At 41.3% G+C, this 20,454-nt stretch overlaps 1 protein-coding gene across 1 annotated transcript in view; it reads right to left on the bottom strand.

Moving 5' to 3' along the window:
- Positions 1-19,326, bottom strand: part of LOC138962357 (cleavage stimulation factor subunit 3-like) — a 59,562-nt gene extending 40,236 nt beyond the window's left edge. The window contains exons 1-3 of the mRNA XM_070334149.1: positions 19,124-19,326; positions 15,831-15,932; positions 15,150-15,245 (exon numbers count right to left, since the gene is read on the bottom strand). Coding sequence (XP_070190250.1) covers positions 15,150-15,245; positions 15,831-15,932; positions 19,124-19,138 — 213 coding nt within the window. The 5' untranslated portion in view covers positions 19,139-19,326. The remainder of the gene's footprint in view (positions 1-15,149; positions 15,246-15,830; positions 15,933-19,123) is intronic.
- Positions 19,327-20,454: the final 1,128 nt, after the last annotated feature.

The following is a 20,454-nucleotide window of genomic DNA, read 5'->3' as shown; positions in this document are numbered from 1 at the left end:
GCGCTGGCTTTGTAGTCAGTTGGTCGCTATCGCGTTTGATCGATCTGCGCAATCGCGCGATGCGTTTGGTGGATCGATCAAACGCGCACACATCGATCGATGTGTGCGTGTTTGATCGATACAAAGAATACACGAATCGTTAAAACGCGCAGCTCTTATATACTTGCGCATTTGGACGATCCGTCTCACAAATCACCATCGTACTACGCACACACACGTCTGCTGGGGGCGGGGACGTAGCTCAGTTGGTAGCGCGCTGGCTTTGTAGTCAGTTGGTCGCTATCAGCGTGGGTTCGATCCCCACGTTCGGCGAGAGATTTATTTCTCGGAGTCAACTTTGTGCAGACTCTCTTCGGTGTCCGAACACCCCCGTGTGCACACATGCGCACGAAAAAGATCCCACGTTCACAGCGAAAGTCTCAGGGCTTGGAAAACACGAAGACACGCATGCATCATCTCTCGTCTCTGATTATCATGATCGTATTTCGATACTTTGACGAGACAAACCCAATGCTGGTGTGTCGAAGAAGACAGCCACAGCGGGCTTGTTCGAATCAAAGTATAACACCATATCTTCAGCGTATTACCAATACCTGTCCCAATAGACCAGTTGGTCTAAGAGGACGTTAAACCCTAATAGTCAGTCAGACGTCTGCTGGCAATGACCGGAAGTTATGACCGGAAGTAGGCCTAGCTATAAGTGTCTAAACAGTATGTGCGCGCGTGTGTGGGTGTGTGTGTGTCTGGGTGTGTGTGTGTCTGGGTCTATGTAAGTGCATGTTTGTGTGTGTGTGTGTGTGTGCGCCGGTGTGTGTCTCTTAGGTGGTTCACAACCGTATTGAACTTTTCGCTTGACATCAAGCTTGATTTGGGACACATGGCTGATGTATCTGCCTCCACTGTGACTTGCAGTGTGTGCCTAAACCTCTCCATCATGTATCAGTTAAACGAATGAAGAGAGAATGAAGCAATCAAGAGAGAATGAAGCAATAAAACTAACTTGAGCCTATGTGAATAGAGCTCTGCAGTAATCAAAAACAACAAAAAAGGAGCTGAATTGTAATCAAAAACGTTGTTGGGGTATATTTCGGAACATTCCTGTATTTGAAACTTTTCACTTCCGGCGTGCGATGTGTGTGTGTGGTAGGGACTTACTTTGTGACAGATCGTCCAAATGCGCAAGTATAAGAGCTGCGCGTTTTAACGATTCTTGTATTCTTTGTATCATAAGTTCTTTGTGTAGCCAAGTGCACTTCGCTACCCTAAACACTCTAATCATCGCATAGCGAAACAGCCTTGTGTACAGTACAAACGGGATACCCACCCATAGCAGACGATACGATGCTGCGCGCGCACCATTGACCGGCGCAAATTCTAATAGAATACCTTTCTTTATATATCTACCTAACTTCTATCTTTCAAAGTCCCTTTTATCTTTGATACGGTCCTAATTATATTTAGGTTTGCATAGAAGTCACTGATTAGGCTGGATGGCTGCATATTATTGTGTTATTTACGATAATGCTTCGAACTGACCAAAGCGTCACTCTGACCTTGACCGGTTTTCATGTATCGTCGAGAGAAATTGATTCTCACAAACTCATCTTTGTCTTTTCAATCATTGTTTTGTCATTTTTGTATCACTATTACATATCCCGTACCTATGTTGCATATGTTTATAAGGATTTGGTTGTAATGAGTGATGCTTGGTTCCTCTGCAAAGATTGCTAATTTATGCAGACAGGTACTCGCGCAGGAATTTAGCCGATTCCATTTACTTTCGGACTTTACCGCTTCGTACTAAGTCAATGTATAATTTTCCCCCAAGTAACGCATATCATGATGTTTGTCTAGGGTTCTTCTTTTTATCTGTATGATTTATGAGTTTGTCCATTATTCCAGTTTGGAGAGTTTTGTAATTTTCCGCACTGAAGTTGGTTCAGTGCCTTCACTAGGACCATTGTTTTTGCATCCTACTAAATAAATATAAGTTTTTACGAAATGTGATCTATTGCAATAGAAAGCTAAAGGTCGTAGCTTTAATTTGATGTATTGTTTGTTATGATTGGTTATGTATTTGTTTAAATAACGTAGGGTAAAGCAAGTGTAAGAAACACAGATTCCGTGTTTCTGGCCGTATTCAGTCCGATTTTCATCACCGCCGGACGGTGCTTTCTGTGCAGTCCGCGCCGGGGCTATAAGTATAGGCCGGACACCGGCATAAGCATGCATTCGCTCCTAGCAGCTGAACACGACACTACACTTGCTTTGCTGTCTACGGGTTTCGCCTTCGGCCTCTACGTTTCCTTGCATTGTTTTCTTGAATAAAAAGTTGAAACAAGACGCTTGGACTTGGGCTTCGTGTCTACTACTACCCTTCCACTCCTCCACTACATTTGCATCCACCAAACGCGCACACATCGATCGATGTGTGCGCGTTTGATCGATCCACCAAACGCGCAGCGCGATCGCGCAGATCGATCAAACGCGCCTAACAACTATACTTCAACTCGGAGGTCTTTCACGCCCTCCTCTTTCTCCTTTTCTTCCCTTGTTGTTGTTGTTGTTGTTGGTTTGTTTGTTAGTTGTTAGTTGTTTGAATAAGGCTCACGTTTGTTTTAGCTTGCTGGATAGTGTTGGTTTTTAAGTTAGAAACACAGTTCACTATAAAAACGTATTGGCATTGTCATCAAAAGGGAAACCTCAAAGAGTAACACAGTTCACCATAAAAACGTACTTGCTTTCTCAAATTCAGTCAAACAGTTCGTACTTCACCCATCTTTCTATCTTTTACGTCCAAACAAACTCCCAAAATAAACCACTTTTACTGCAACTCGAGAATTGGCAAGATAGGTCATCGACTCAGCGGCTACCAGTAAGTTCGTCACACGGTAGATTCGTCACCTATGACGAAGTTACCGGTAGGGGTGGGCGGGTGCCGTGTTTATGCTAAAGAGCTTATGCTTTCAGATGTTTGATTTGTGGGAGAGATTCAAGATTCACATTTTTTAGAGAGAGAGGGAGAGAGAGAAAGGTTATTTGAAAACCCGAGATCCGTACTCATTGTGCAGTTCTCAACTGAGTAGTTTTCAGACGACACAGTCCGAGCGTTGTTAATGTTATTTTAAAACCCGAAATCTACTCATTGAGCAGTTCTCAACAGCGGCCTGTGGTGAGAGAGACCGAGAGAGAGAGAGAGAGAGAGAGAGAGAGAGAGAAGAGAGGAGAGAGAGAGAGAGAGAGAGAGAGACGGACGTACATACACCCACATCCATGACACGCACGCACGCACACACACGCTCGTACACACGCACTGACAAACACTCACACACACCATCGCACATACACACACACACTCACGTACACACGCACAAACACTCACACACACCAGCGGCACACACACACACACTCACTAACACACACACACGACTTCAACCCGTACCTCGATCACTGTCAAGGAGGCAGAGAAACTCAATGTGAGCAGAGGGAGGGGTGGAAGGAGGTGGGAGAGAGAGAGAGAGAGAGAGAGAGAGAGAGAGAGAGAGAGAGAGAGAGAGCCGCGCTCGGACTACTGTGGCGAAGTTACCGTGACCGGTGACGAATCTACCGTGTGACGAACTTACTGGTAGCCGACTCAGCTGGCATGCAAACATGTCACACACAACTTAACAACACTACACAATGTCAATGGTCGATCACACATTCACACACTGGGACAAATGTATGGACGTATTCACCTGTGGACGTTTTTGCTTGCGGACGTTTTCACCTGTGAACATTTTGACTGTGGACGTTCTCACCTGTTGACGTTTTGACTGGGGATGTTCTCACCTGGACTGGGAAGCATGTAAAGCAACCGACACCAAATACGAGGGGAGCTCACTCACCACTAAAACACGTGACCGCAAAGACGCCTCTCATTGGCTGCGTAATTTTTTCGAGGAAAACTCGTCTGCAAGAGGCACGGACGTACATGAGATGGACGGCTGTCTTAGGGTCAAGCACAAATAGACTCAAGGTCGAATAAGTGCCTGTTTGACACACCCACCTGACGCGCGGTGCCCGCTTCTTCCGGTTAATGGCCGACATCGGCTTTGGCGTGTTTCGGTCCTGATGCTACTTCGCGAAAAATGGCATATATGTGCAAGGGAAGCGGTTCAAACTGCTGTATTTTTGGATGCCACACGACGCAAACGAAATATAGAGGGCTTTCTTTCGTCAAACTTCCGAAGGCTGGAGTCTTCTTCTTCTTCTTCTTGGCGTTCGCAGTGAAGGCTGGAGTCAGTGTTGACCAAAACAAATGGCGTGCTGCGTTGATCCATGCCATAAATCGCGCTGACGGCAGCTTCAATCCAGACAAAGCCAAGATTTGCTCACGTCATAATTTGGCTCTGGAGTTCCCCATTAACAATAGTGGTCACAGTTTAAAACTTGGTAATTAAATAATTAAACGGTCAATACTTTTAGTTTTAACAGAGAACGAACCTATCGCTATCGCAATTATAGATTATAACTTATTAAGAAATGTGTGTGTGTTAATAGTATGAAGTGTGGGGGGAGGGGGGTATTTATAAACAAAACCACTTGATGCCATGAGAACAGAAATTTGAGAAAAAGAATAAAGTCTGCAAACCAAACTTAGCACAAATACAATAGAACAGGATGAGTGAGTGATCAGGGTGAATAAGTTAGTTAAACTGTGACTGAATATCTATTGATTGATTGATATTAAAGTGAACATTAGGGGGGGGGTGGGTTAGAAATGCACCATTGTGCACTCGCCTTGATGTAAGGAACATTACTGCAGTCTCCAACAGCTTCAAAGTGGGTTAGACAGGCTCTTGATAAAGACTGAGGCAAAATGTGCCAAATCACACATTGTCTTGTAAGAAGGAAAAATCTTCATTTTTCACCTTTCTGCACTTTTTTGACTTTGAGTGCATAGCCACAATGGTCACAGACAAGATGCATCAAACAGATTTCAAAAAGACCCCAAACTGAACTTGTTATGACTATTTGTAACCCCTCTCACCTTTTTGACTTGGCCGTACCCAAGCCAAAAGGCTAAAAAAAATCATAACTAATTCCATGTTGACTTTTTGGTGGGGTGGACCTATTGTTCCAGACTCGCCTTGATTAAAGCAACACTAGTGCAGTGTCCAACAGCTTTTAAAATTTGTTTTGACCTCTTGACAATGTACATGTCAACAATCCCTGACTGTGATGTAGTAAGAAAAAATCTTCATTTCTCCCCTTTCTCCACTTTTTTGTGTGTCAGTGCATAGCCACAATGGTCACAGAAAACATGCAGCAAACAGATTTGAAAAAGACCCAAAAGTGAACTTGTTATGACTATTTCTAACCTTTCCCACCTTTTTGACTTGGCCGTACCCAAGCCAAAAGTCAAAAATCAGTAAATAACAAAAACATAGTTTTAAGTTTGAGATAACTGAAAAATGGTAATTATTCAATTTCAATTTAATGGGACATCAGTCTGTGGTAGTACAAAGTCTCGTTCCTTGACTTCTCTTTTTTTTATCAAAGTGCTTGTGGCTCCTCATATTCATATAAGATACTGAATCTGAAAGCAATTCAATTTCACCTAAGGCCGTAAGCTGTCCTTTTGCACTGCCCTCTTCTCAGAAACAAATGCAAATTCTTAGACTGCATATTGTTGTCAGAACACAAACATCTGTGATCAGAACTCCCCCTTTTTCTTTTTCTTTTCTTACACAGTTACAATCCCTCTCTCTCGCTCTAGTTATGTTTAGGAAATGGATTGGAATCGTTAGCAACAACCAAAACAAGTTTCTTGTGAACTGACGTACGAAATGCCACATCAAAACATTTTAACTTCTCATAATCTTTAAAAAAAAAAAAATAAACAACAACAAAAACGTGGCAATTCGTACTTCTCGAGTCAGTCAGTCACTCGCGTTCCGTGACACATGCACTTGTCAACTTCAGTTTGGTAATTGAATCAGTGATTCACAATACTCCTACAAACCACTCATTCTGAAACTCACTTTTGTAATAAAAACAAGCAAACTTACATTGATTATTTGCTCAATAAAAGGATCCATCGCTGCATCAGGATTCTCTCTGAACACCATTTCGAGCATTTGCCGAAAGTAAGCGACACAGTCATTTGGTGACCTTGACCGCTCAAGCCAGTTATTAACAGAGACAAAGAGCAGCTGGCGCGAAGACAGCTGTCCAGGTAATGTAAGTCCGTGGCAAGAGGACAGCTTGCTGCAGCCGGTACCCGCTGCAGCAGACGACGCAAGAACTCCCGTCTCCCGACCTTTGACCCGACTGTTAGCGACCCAGCTTCCGGTTATGGTGGAACACGATAAGTCCACAGGCAGTTGACATTTCGAATCGTCATCATGCCAGGCAAGGCAAGTGCACTTGTAGGGTGTTCTGCAAGCTCTATCAGGTGCAGAGGTTTGTCATTTTTCCGAATTCGAAGGTCAGAAAATCCTGAGTGAAAATGCAAACTTGTGGCAGCTGTGAACCGATCTGACAAAAGTTTCAATCGAGAGTATGATTATTTGTTCTCGGCATTTCAAGAAGTGTTTAATAGAAGGAACAAAAATTACGGATTGAACACCATCTTCAACTATAATTCTACAACTGTTGTAAACTGCAATTTTACCCAACTATATTGCACTAGAGGAATACCCGGCTTTGCCGGGGTGAATCGCGAGACAGAGACAGACAGAGACAGACAGCGTGGCGGTTCACCACAATCACCTTTGAAGGCGAAGTCCTGTCAAACGGGTTTGAGAATTTTAGAGCTTATTTCTTAGCCCTATATTATCTGTTGTGGCTTCTCAAATGCCAGAACATACAGACAGACAAAAACCGCTAGACCACATCACAAACAGAACTCTACAATCCACAGGTTTTTGCCCACACACACACACAAACACACACACACACACACACACAGAGAAGCCGTATATATATATGTATATCTATATCTATAAATATATAGAGATAGGTGACAGTGTATTTTTCGCGTGGCTATAAATTGATTCGACCTTTTCACTTTGACAGTAAGAACAACTTACGGGTGCAAGGAAAGCGTTCTGGACAGCGCAGTGACATTCTAAAAATAGTAACTTAGAAACGGGAATATGGATTGAAGCCACACGAAGGCGCAAAACACTGGAGAAGATAAGGAAGAGTTACTGGGAATGGTGAATTCGCCGGGGTGAATCGCGAGACAGAGACAGACAGCGTGGCGGTTCACCACAATCACCTTTGAAGGCGAAGTCCTGTCAAACGGGTTTGAGATTTTTAGAGCTTATTTCTTAGCCCTATATTATCTGTTGTGGCTTCTCAAATGCCAGAACATACAGACAGACAAAAGCCGCTAGACCACATCACAAACAGAACTCTACAATACACAGGTTTTGCCCACACACACACACACAAACACACACACACACAGAGAAGCCGTATATCTATAAATATATAGAGATAGGTGACAGTGTATTTTTCGCGTGGCTATAAATTGATTCGACCTTTTCACTTTTACAGTAAGGACAACTTACGGGTGCAATGAAAGCGTTCTGGACAGTGCAGTGACATTCTAACAAGAAGAGCAAACGCTCGATCGAGTCACTTTCGCAGTTCTGAATATTATATGAGGCATCAGATGGACAGGAAGAAATTGCTATTCACAACACAATGAGTCACGTTCACATAAAATTTGAGCCCGGTCACTTTTATAGTTTCCGAGAAAAGCCCAACGTTAAGTTGTGTGTTGCCGAACAGAAAAGGCTAGTTATCTCCCTTGTTTTTCTGATAACGTTCGTAAAAGGCTACAGATGTAAATACTTTGATGTAAAGAATAATCCTACAAAGTTTCAATCACATCCGATGAACTTTGTCAAAGATATAAAATGTCTAATTTTTCCTTTGACGCTGACCTGTGACCTTGAAAAAGGTCAAAGGTCAACGAAACCATCGTTAAAGTGTAGAGGTCATTGGAGGTCACGACTAAACAAAATATGAGCCCGATCGCTTTGATAGTTTCCGAGAAAAGTCCAACGTTAAGGTGGTGTCTACGGACGGCCGGCCGGCCGGACGGCCGGCCGGACAGACTAACACTGACCGATTACATAGAGTCACTTTTTCTCAAGTGACTCAATAAATGCATCTTAATGCATGAGAAAAATTCCAAGGAAGGTGATCAGTACATACTGGCAAAAAGATTCAGATAATAAGCAGAATTTGTTACACTTTGTAAACATCTTTTTCTGTAATCTGTATAAACATTTGGCCTACACCAGAATTCACTTAAAAGTCTGGGCATTTTTTCAGATTCAGAAATCACTTCTTTACGACAGTACTGACTAAAGAAAGGCGTAAACTTCAAATGCACATAAAAACTGAGTTTTTCTGCACAACGCTATAAATAGTATCATCACTTAACCTACTGTGTGAAATGGTTCTGGGGACTATTAAGCCTAAATAGTACTACTTGAGGACATTGTAAATTTGAATACCACAAACCCAGTTAACATTGTAGTGACATTGTGCCACATAAGATGTGTGTGTGTGTGTTAATGTGAATGTTTCAGAGAGAGAGTGTGTGTGTGTGTGTGTGTGTGTGTGTGTGTGTGTGTGTGTGTGTGTGTGTGTGTGTGTGTGTGTGTCTGTGTGTGTGTGCGTGCGCATGCGTGCATGCGCGTGCAATGACTAATGTGATATTGGTGTCTGACTGTTCAGGCTGTTGTGAATTGACAGTACAATACTTTGAAAAACCTATGAATTGTTAATTGTCAATTCTCTGCTTGGACCCTTAATGGGGAACAATGTAATATATACTGTATATATACGAATGGATGTAAGTGTGTTTGTGTCTACCTGACTTCACCCTATCTCAGTGATGATACGAGGCAAGAACAAGACCAATGACGACTGTGAACCATCTTAATTCTTATGTAAACAGAAGAAGATTTTGCCATTTCCCAAGAGCAAAAATGAAACTATACAACACTCTTAAATTATATCAATCATGTGGACGTCAGCTCGAAGAGCTGAATAACAAGAATGTAACAAAACTAGAAATATATGTGCATTTTCGCAGCTCAGTGACAGTGTCATTGTTTAGAAGCAATTGGGCTACATGTAGCAACAACAACAAAAATGCAGATTGTTTCCAGTTGCATGCTTTACGTTGCCTGGCATAGGACTGTTGGAGCAGACAAATATTGTTCTGAAAGTGAGTTTTAGTAGGTGATTAGATGTGTGGGGTGAAGGTGTGTTTTTAATCATGGCTGACTGTGGTGTGGGTACCATTAGCTGTGATTTTATTTTGTGATGTGATCCAAAGTATACTATGTTTATTCATTGCGTGTGACGAGCCCCATCAAAAATGCTGTTTGTTCCAACCAAGCAGGTTGCATTATAATTAATGTAATACAAAAGAATGTGCGTCTTCTTCTTCTTCCTATTTCATGGGCTTAGACTCCCACGTTCACTCATGTTTTTAGCACAAGTGGATTTTTACATGTTTGACCGTTTTTACCCCGCCATTCAGGCAGCATACGCCGATTTCGGGGGAGGCATGCTGGGTATTTTCGTGTTTCTATAACCCACCGAACTCTGACATGGATTACAGGATCTTTTCCGTGCGCACTTGGTCTTGTGCTTGCGTGTACACACGAACAGGGTTAAGTCACAAGCAGGTATGTACATAAGTTGACCTGGGAGATCGGAAAAATCTCCACTCTTCACACACCAGGCGTCAGCGACCGGGATTCGAACTCATGACCTCCCGATTAGGAGGCAGATGTCTTACCACCATGCCACTGCGCCCGTTTGTGTGTCAATATAAAGGCTTTATCAGGTTTTTTTTCTCTTTCCCGCCATATTCAATGTTTTCTTCAATCCAACAATTAGCACTTGCGCTCGGAAGCGAGAGGTTGCGAGTTCGACCCTGGGTCAGGGCGTTAGCAATTTTCTCCCCCCCTTTCCTAACCCAGGTGGTGGGTTCAAGTGCTAGTCTTTCGGATGAGACGAAAAACCGAGGTCCCTTCGTGTACACTACATTGGGGTGTGCACGTTAAAGATCCCACGATTGACAAAAGGGTCTTTCCTGGCAAAATTGTATAGGCATAGATAAAAATGTCCACCAAAATACCTGTGTGACTTGGAATAATAGGCCGTGAAAAGTAGGATATGCGCCGAAATGGCTGCGATCTGCTGGCCGATGTGAATGCGTGATGCATTGTGTAAAAAAAATTCCATCTCACACGGCATAAATAAATCCCTGCGCCTTGAATATGTGCGCAATATAAATTGCATAAAATAAAAAAATAAAAATAAATCCCTGCGCTTAGAACTGTACCCACGGAATACGCGCGATATAAGCCTCATATTTATTGATTGAGCACAGTCCACATTCAGATCACACTCACAGGCCATACAAAGAACCCACTTTACTAGTTATAAATAGTAAATCTAAAACAAGCTTGAATTAATCTTTAGAATTAGCCAGGAAAGCATTAACTCTTGACTAACTCCCCTTTGCAGTGACAGCAGGGTACAGTGAGTGACTGAGTGCATGTGTGTGTGTGTGTATGTGTACTGGGAGAGAGACAGCACGAGATAGAGGAGGGTGTGCCACGCAAGTATCAACCAGAGGAGGGTGTGCCACGCAAGTATCAACCTGATAACTTAGACAGACGAAGTAGGTCTAAGCAAAATCAGACAATGTGTGGGGGGGGGGGGGGGGGGGGTGGGTGGGTCATCAGAGGCTTCAAAAACGTCAACAAAAAAACATTTTCCATATTCCTCAAGTCAAAATAGCCATTGCTGTGACACGGCAATAGATGAATTTCGTAAATAACTGTCAGGTTTTTTGTATGGGCTGGAAAAGACTTGCTTCTCCATAGAAATGCTGAGGCAATCTACACGTGACATTGTAGGCTTGCCTCAGTGTTTAAATGAAAAGAGGTAAAACTAAAAGCATCTCTTCAACAACCCATACAAAGTTTTAAAGAAGAGAACGCAAAAGGAAACTAGGTGGAGGTTGATCACTACTGAATTATCAGTGACATTATTGAAGGTTTATCTCAAGGTAAAACATTACTTTACTTTAATCTAATTACTTAAATCAGGAAGATATGTACTACTTGTTTCATGACACATGCATTAGGGAAATGCAACAAAGGTAGCCGTTGAAAAGTCTTTCACAAATTGTTGTTGTACATGTACCAGGCAGTGAAGACAGAAGAGTGCACCACTTTTTTTTCAGCTTTGGTTTGCTATCTCTGATCACGGTCATAATGCAAGTTTAATACTGAATCAAATAGGTCTTCTTTGGAATATGACAAAGAATTTTACAGAACTAATCTTGATATGGATGTACATGAATCATTGAATGCATGCCGATATGTGTGCAATAATTTTATATTTTTCTCGTATGCAGCTGTACCTTCTGTTTTGCCATGCACACAACAGTCTCCCTCCAAAAGAAACTGAAGTGACCAATGTTTACATGAGCACCATGTTACAGATCTATGTTTGTTTATTTGGAGTGGCCAAAGACAACACAAATCAATCATCCTTAAGAAATCAGAGCAGACATCATATTTATGACATTTTGATATTACTTACTGTTTATTTTTTGTTAGAACATGAAACAAAAAGCAGCTCCATATTGCATAAAAAGCTGCACAAATAAAATAAACTCTGGATAATACTTTGCCCAAATCATTAAATGTTCAAAAGCATTTAAATCATGAGCAACATGCAATGTTTATAACTTTTGCTGTTGAACCTGAGATTTGTCTGCTCTGATTTCACAAATTCAAAACAAAACCACAAAAGAGCAGGACAAGGAGAAAAAGGAGTATTACAGAGTTCAAACCATTTTCAAAGACAGCTTTCACCATACAAACATGGCTTAACCTTCACCAGATCACGCGTTGGACAACACAGTCCGGATGATGCGAGTCGTGTACGACCCATACTTTCCAAAGAAGGATTCAACGTAAAAAGCATGGGTCATACACGACCCACACCATCCGAATAGGGATAAACGCTTTGCCGCCTCTTTGCAGAGTATGGGTCGTACACGACCTATGCCATCCGAATAAGGATAAACGTACAATTCCTTACGCCATTCCATCGACCCACATCATCCGGATTGTGTAGTTTAAATTACTTCATCGTTTATTTGTTTGTTTTCAAAGATAATCTTTCAAAAGTTGGGCAATAGGATGTTCGTATGGTGATTGCAGATTACGTGGTCTCATTTAAAAACTCCAAATAGTTTCAGAGATGAAGACGATTTTGTGAGGCTCAAACACGAATATTTTAGTCTTACTCACTCATTGCCTTTAGCAGAAAGATGTTTTACAGAAATAATTCTGCCTGGGGTTTTATGTGTTGTGGAAACGTTCTGAAGGGTTGCAAGTTCTTGAAGATGAGACAATAATGTAAATATGTTGATGGCGTCACAGAGGTAAATGAAATCTGATGTGCATGTTTAAAAAAAAGAAAAAGAAGTATGACAAGCGGACCCACGCAAAATGCAGTGTCCATGCCAAATGATTACTTTTTCATTCATTGTTCACTGTGACGCTATCAGGGTGTTTACATTTTCAACTCACCTTCAGGACATACATATACAAGTCTTCCGAAGCACATAAAATTAAAAACCCTGACACAGCGAGTTATTTCCACACATCTATTGATCAGCTGTGCATCCAGTGAGAATAAACGAAAACTGTCTGAAGAAAAAAATGGTTTGAAACTCTGTAGTCTCTAACAACTACCAAAAGCTCAGCTGTTGCCAATCTAACAGGGTACTGCTCCTTTATCTTATTTTGTGTTCAATGGCATTTTTGCTTGCTTTTAGGGTTGCTGGTTTTTGTTTGGTATTGTTTGTTTTGTCTTTATGTTTTGACAGTTTGCAAGTTAACTTTTTTTTAATGTTCTGCACAAAAATTATACCATGACCAATGCTTTCATGACACCAGCCGAGCTTTTAACAATGTTATATTTCCTGCTCTTTCGCGCTTCTCACTCTCAGTCTTACAATACAGAACACGGTTTTTGTTTCTAAAACACAACTCCTGAAATACTACGTATAACAACAGATAACAGTCAGAAGGGGTAATTTTTAAGCAGTGTTTATTTTGAGACAAAGATGCTCAAAATATAACACGTCATGTGACAGTCTGTAACCCCTCCAATCCAAATTATCCATCCAACCCCATGCAACACCCTCCCAAAGCAGTATATTTTTTAAATCTGCTGAATGCGTCATATGAAAATCAGTAGTATTCCAAGCAAACCAGATAAATCCATCTAACTTCAAAGTAAATATATAAATTTCAAAGAATATAATATAACAAACTAACTATTTCAAAGGAAGAAAACCATTTTTAGAATCAAGAATCAAATACGGTACAAACAACACAACAAATCACAAACAGGCTGAACATTATTATCACATGTACTAATACTATGCAACGCAAATTCTCAAGTGAATGGGACACACATACAATTTACACAACCATACATGCAATACTAAGTGCATACGAATACAGAATTTCACTAACGTCGTACTCGTAATCATTTGGAACTGAATGCTGAATCAGTTGAGTTAATTTCTAATAATAATCAGAAAAGATGGCTAATTTCAAGTCAAGATAGACAGGGACAATTGACCTACAGATTGAGCTAGCTTTGTAAATGTTAATGAGATAACATTACTTATGAAATAAAAATTACTAAAATAGAAGTTGGAACTGCTTCAAAAACAAATTTTGTAGTGTTTGCTACTCATCACCACAGACTGTTATGTTGATTTAATGACAGGAAAAACTGCCCTAGTATTAAATCAAGATATCCAATGTTCAGGACTCTCTTGTGATGAAAAAAGAGGAAATCCCTTTTTTGTAGGGGGGTTCGGGGGCATGCTCCCCCGAAATTATTGTAAGTGGTACATTAAAATCTGTACAATCTGGTGCATTCTGAGACTAAATTCAACGCGTTTGGATCAGGTAAAAAAGACATTCTGCTCACTCCCCCCCCTCCCTCCCCCCCATCTTCACTTCTCTCCATATCATTCAGTCAACAAGTTATAGATACTGTGATGAAATGGGACGCGGAAAAATAGATTACTCCAGGGGAATTCGTAAGTTGTGTCCGCGGAAATCCGCGGATTAGTCCCACCCCTGAATGTTAGTTGTTACATATATCAAGAAGGGGGAAAAGGAACATACTTTTCTATGACCCATTTGAATGAAGACTTGTTAGCACTCTTCCACTGCACACAGCGGTTGGTTAACTGCCTGTGCTCAAACTACAGTTTCAAATTCTATGGCGATACGATCCTTTTCATTTCATCATTCACTTTACTCTAAAACACTCTCTTACTCACAGTCACACAGACAGTCACACAAACAGATGCTTTCACATGAACTTACATTCAAAAACAAGGACAAACAAACTCACAAACTTCTGAACACACAACGTTTGCATCTCTCTCTCTCTCTTCTCACACAAACAGTGACATACTCACACACTCCCTCTTTCTGTCTGTCTCACAAACACACAGGCCCTCCCCCTATATCCTACCTATCAAGGCAACACATCCCAACCCAAGCCAACACAGAAATCCAAGCCAACACGGACCGACATCAAGTTTCTTTATGCCAGGATGCAACACTCTTACAGAGAGTGCACGTCATCAAAAGAGAAACAGGTTCAGACACATAACGTATTCATATTATTTTACTTGATTTGATAACAAAGACGTACATTTTAACTAATACACATAACTAACCACCAGCCTTCCTTTTGACTTTTTGTCTCTATACAACTCATTGAATTTTATACTTCAAGCTTCCAGAATAAAAACAATGCTTCAAAATTTTGTAAGTGACAATGTCATTTGTATAAAAAAAATAATGTTTAAATCACTAAGAAATGTGCAGTTTACAAAAAAGTTATTCTGTATTATATGTATAGGCAAAAACCAAAGTTATAATATTAAACTGAGAGTGAGAGTAACATACTTCAACACCATCAAATTGTTTTATAAAATTTGAGCTGAAATGTCTTACCAAGCGAGACAAAAAGAAATGGAAGGCCAGGCAAAGAAAGTAAATATTAACCTCTTGCTCAATATAGAGTTTCCAGTATTTCCCAGCATTTGGAAACTGCTCCACGAGGCGCTCAAATAATGCACGGGCATCTTCAATCTTTCGCATCTGCAAATGGAAACGAAAGCCAATAACTAAGAGTGACATAATATCATTTATTATTAATATTAATAATGCGGTAAACTTAATATGTAGCCAAGCGACCATTTAGAAAATCTTTGTACGTCTATCGGGGTTACGCTGTACGCTGAAACAGAGATTCTGCTATCTCATCCTCCCCTCTCCCAACCCAGCTTCGAAATGGTCCATAGACTGTATGGTACACTTCAGTTATATTTACAATTAGTCTTATAAAAATTAAAATTAAAATGAATTCGGATAAAAATGTATAACTATAAGACAGCTGAGTGCTACTGTGACACCACAACATCTACAATTTGGTTTGTTCTGAAACGCTGACTTAAAATGTGATGAAATTTTGAATTATATACAGTAACAATACAATAACAGGAGAACTTCACAAATAAATTTGTTTAACATAACGAAAATAACTTGGGGTTTTCATGGAAACATGTTTCGATTGCACAGATGTCCGCAAATCCAAGATTTTTTGTTTTGTTTGTTTGTTTGCTTAAACGCCCAGCCGACCACGAAGGGCCATATCAGGGGCAAATCCAAGATAAGCTCTGTTACCTGCGCATCTCGGATGAGAACACTCCATGCTTCGGTGTCATAGGGATAGGCCTTGATCCGTTTCTCTGCCTTCACAATCTTGTCAGCAATGTACCCCGTTTCCTGAAAAGTTCCAAATGACTTTAGTTTATTTTATTTAAAAAACTGGTAGTGGTACTGCTTTGTAAATGTAATCCTGCAAATAAAGCATTCATGAAAGAATACTGAAACAAGTTGATCATTTAATGAATAATCAGTACATTATGACTTACGTATTAATAAATTTGTAAATTATAAATTTTTGCTCTAGATGCTTTCCGTTTGTCTTCAAAACGGTTTAAAGAAATAATTGACAACACACTGCTGGCAGTGAACTTATTTCCCTTCCCAATCAAATCAATCTTTTTTTTAGTAAGTTAATCCCCACTTAGATTACATTCTGTTAATAAATAATAAACAGTGTCGTTCTCAGGCTTCGATCTCGGTCTGACTCTGAGTCACTGGCAGTGGCATATATTTTGGAAGTGGCAGGAGAACCGACAAGTCGGTAATGGAGCTCCGAGGCTCGAGATACGAGGAGTCGATTAACTCTTTCCGCCCTGCGCCCGACAGTTTGTCGGGCGCTCCTTAGCTGGTTTCAACACCTGCGCCCGACAAACTGTCGGGCAGTGACACGCATCTTCTCTGACCTTGTTTCTGATCTAAAAATAAAAGACAGGTCACAAGCAAGGGAGGTACATTTTTTCCCACTTCCTTCTTCTTTGTTTGGAGCAATTTGGCGAACAAAAATCGTCTGATTGAGTGTTTTTTGAGCATTTTTCCTGCGAAATATGAGCAACCAACGCCGCTACTCGTTGAGGCAGGTTCTTGACGAGATTTTCCTCGACGATGACAGTGATTATGATGCCGAATGCGACGTTTCTTCGTCTCAATCGAGTAAAACAAGTGGTGATTTCAGTGCACAAGACCTGTGCGCGAGCTTCGATGCAAATGTGAGACAGAAACATCCTGTGACTTGTTGGAACAACTGTGACAGAGTGGTGTGCTTGCATACTTTTTGGTGTTGTGTTTGTGACTTGGAAGAAGGATTTCTTTGAACTTTACACACTTTAGAAGGTACTGACTGCTACTCAACAGGTAAGAACATGCACTTATCATACAACACACAAAATGTTATGTGTCTACAACTATTAGTTGCAGAGTTAGAAGCACTTTAGTGAAGTACCCATCAGATTTGCACTACAGTGCCAAAACCCTCCAGGCTGGAGAGGCTGCTGAGCCTGCACTGCAGTCAGTGCTGATAGGGTTAAAGCCATACAACAAGCTTTGCTATGCTTTGAAGTTTGCGAGAGCTTGGAATCCAGGTTTCCCAACTGCTTCGTTTCCGGCCGATTTATGTGGAGCACGTGATGCGCACAAAAGATATCAATTGGCAGTCTAGAAGTGTCGTCTGCGCAATGATCGCGGCGGCTTTCTTGACCGCCAAGGACGACCGCGCACGTTGTGAGACGTCATTCGTTAGACCTCAATAGACCTTTTCGGTATCTGAGCAGCTCTTGCGAGACATGGTCTTTGTCATGCTTCGAAAGCCGCAAAAGAATTTTGAACACAGCTCTCGCGAGATAGCCATACCACATGCTCTGCTTAGAAGTTTACGAGAGCATGTAAAATTGTAATACCGATAGGTTCTATTGAGGTCTAACGAATGACGTCTCACAACGTGCGTGGTCGTCCTTGGCGGTCAAGAAAGCCGCCGCGATCATTGCGCAGACGACACTTCCCAGTTCTAGACCGCCAATATTTTGTGAGCGCATCACGTGCTCCACATAAATCGGCCGGAAACGAAACAATTGGGAAACCTGGATTGAAGAGTTAAAATTCAAGGAAGCTGTTGCATTCTTTCGAGGAAACAACATGGAGAAGCATGGCACCGGCAGTGCACTTAAACAGACCTGTTTACCCCTAAAACATTGCATGTGTATTTTCTGGGAGCAAAATGAGGCAAATGTGTAGTTTTGTAATTGAATGTGTAGAATTTCTCGTCGACCTATCACAACAACAAGAACAATGATTGCTACTTTTTACCACATGTATTGATTGACTGACGGAAAAATGGGAATTGCAGACAGTGCAATGAGCATGATGTTTTCCTTTCCGCGAAGACAAGGCATGGGTAGTCCTGATGATATTTTGGCAGAAAGACTTGGTTCGGCGCATTGCTCGTCTTTTTCTTTTTGGTCGGTGGCCTTTCGGAGTCATTTTCTTCACAGTTCTCATCTTCACTTTCGTGTGCTCTGCGTTCAGCCATTGTGTCGAAACGCCCGCATGGTTTGGCAGTAACGCTTTCAGTTGTGCCCGGCATTTGCTTGGAGAAGCCTATTCGGCATTAACAAGCTTCCTGCGGCTCGTCAACAACGCAACGCCCGTGGGCGCTTTTCGCGCTGCACGCAGCAAACGACTGCTGGCCGAAAACAAGGATTGGAAAATGGATCGGTCAAGGGAGATGAAGAAAATTACGGATTGTGATATGCGTAGCCGAAACAATACCGTTTGCGTGCAGGGACGGGGCGGTGTGAGAGCACAACGGGACAAGGAACAGGTGTAAAGACGAAAAAGAAATTTTTTTTAAATTTTTTTTATTTTTAAATACCGTTTGCGTAGAAAACCACAGACTTGCGTAGTTGCGTAGTATATTATTCAAATTCGTAGTTTACTACGCTCAATGTGTAGTGTAAACAGGTCTGCTTAAAGTACTAAAACTGAGCCAAAATCGTGGTGAAAAGCAATACTTTAACTTTGTTCCCATGTTCAATTTCATTTTCAAGGGACATAACTACGTGTGGGCATCGGGACAATGTTCTTCACTTTTACCGTTAAATTCAATATAATCCAATAAATATAGATTTTCCATTAAAGCCTGCAGGTATCAAAATCCGCACAGACATAAACACTTTGTTGCTCGCTGTTGTCAATGAGAGTCTCGTTCATAATAGCAATGCTGTCGTCAGCCACCCCCAGTAGGCCATGCTTGCTTTATTCAGGTCATCATTCACTCCCTTTGTTTATCATTCTCGGGCATTCATTTCATAGCATGTTTTTAAATGTCGATTTTTAGCTTCAAACGACTACTCATGATCGGCTTAGTGCTGGCTGCGTGATTTTGTTTCCTTATGATGGACTGAACAACAATGATGCACACTCTGGCAACGGTTCTTCGATTCAAATACTGAAATAGACTAGCACCAGCAATAGCATCATAATTATAATGAACCGTGCAGTGAAACACGAGGAAACAGACCGTCAGGGAAACTAACCTCGTTTTGCGCCATTTTGTTGAGCGATACTTTCCTAACCGACGATCTGCAAAGATGCTTAAATAACGGACATCAGGGATGCGCTATCAAACTGTCAGGAAACAACTCTATCTCCACATTTTGTGAAACAATGATGGTTCTACTTCTTCTAGTTCTCCCGGTATCAGGAAGCCATGGCGCATTTCACGTCTGCTAACGCAATTGGCGAGACTTCGTTCGTTCTTTACTTCCATTGGTTACATTTATCATCCAATCGAGAAACTGTACTTCCGCTAATTTGTCTTGGTCACCAAGAACGTTTTTATTTTGTCAGGCGAGGCTGACTGAAACAATGATATCCGTGCACTCCGCTATCCTTAGCGGATTATGACTTTTATTCAGTAATTCTGCATTTCTGCATAATGTCATCTTTCGCGAGAGCAACGTTTTTTTCTGCAGTAAAACAGTTTACTGCAGTAGAATTTAAATCAAGAATGCTGCAGTAAAACGGTGATGTTGTTTTACTGGAGACTAACTGTTTACACTTTTTCTTCGGCATTTTGGCATTATTCAGTTATTCTGCAAAAAAACAGAAATGCTGGAGAAAAACTGTCTTTTCTGCAGCATTTCTGCATAATGTCATCTTTCGCCAAAGCAACGGGTTTTTCTGGAGCAAAACATTTTACTGCAGTAAAATTGAAATCAAGAATGCTGCAGTAAAACGGTGCTGTTGATTTACTGCAGAAAAACCTAGCCTGTTTACACTTTTTCCGAGTGCAGCATTTTGTACTGGCTCATCAGTTATAATGTTGGAGCACGCGAGCCCCCCTCTCAGTGACGAGAGATGGACTAATCCAGAATTACCAATAGTTACAAACTATTATACTATCCCAGGGGGACCCCCCGCGGGTTAGGGGGAGTCCCATATTGGTTGGGACGAGAAAGAATTTACCCGATGCTCCCCAGCATGTCGTAAGAGGCGACTAACGGATTCTGTTTCTCCTTTTACCCTTGTTAAGTGTTTCTTGTATAGAATATAGTCAATTTTTGAAAAGATTTTAGTCAAGCAGTATGTAAGAAATGTTAAGTCCTTTGTACTGGAAACTTGCATTCTCCCAGTAAGGTAATAATATTGTACTACGTTGCAAGCCCCTGGATCGCAAATTTTTGATTAGTGCTCAAAGTTTGTGAACAAGAAACAATTGACAAGTGGCTCTATCCCATCTCCCCCCCCCCCCCCCCCCCCCCCCCCCCCCCTCCCCCCCCCCCCCCCCCCCCCCCCCCCGTCGCGATATAACCTTCGAGGTTGAAAACGACGTAAAACATCAAATAAAGAGAGAAAAGAATCCCAG

Source organism: Littorina saxatilis, linkage group LG3, assembly GCF_037325665.1.
Source record: "Littorina saxatilis isolate snail1 linkage group LG3, US_GU_Lsax_2.0, whole genome shotgun sequence".
NCBI classification, from domain to species: Eukaryota; Metazoa; Mollusca; class Gastropoda; order Littorinimorpha; family Littorinidae; genus Littorina; species Littorina saxatilis.
Note: the sequence above shows the minus strand (reverse complement) of the source record. Positions and strands in the feature narration are given on the sequence as shown.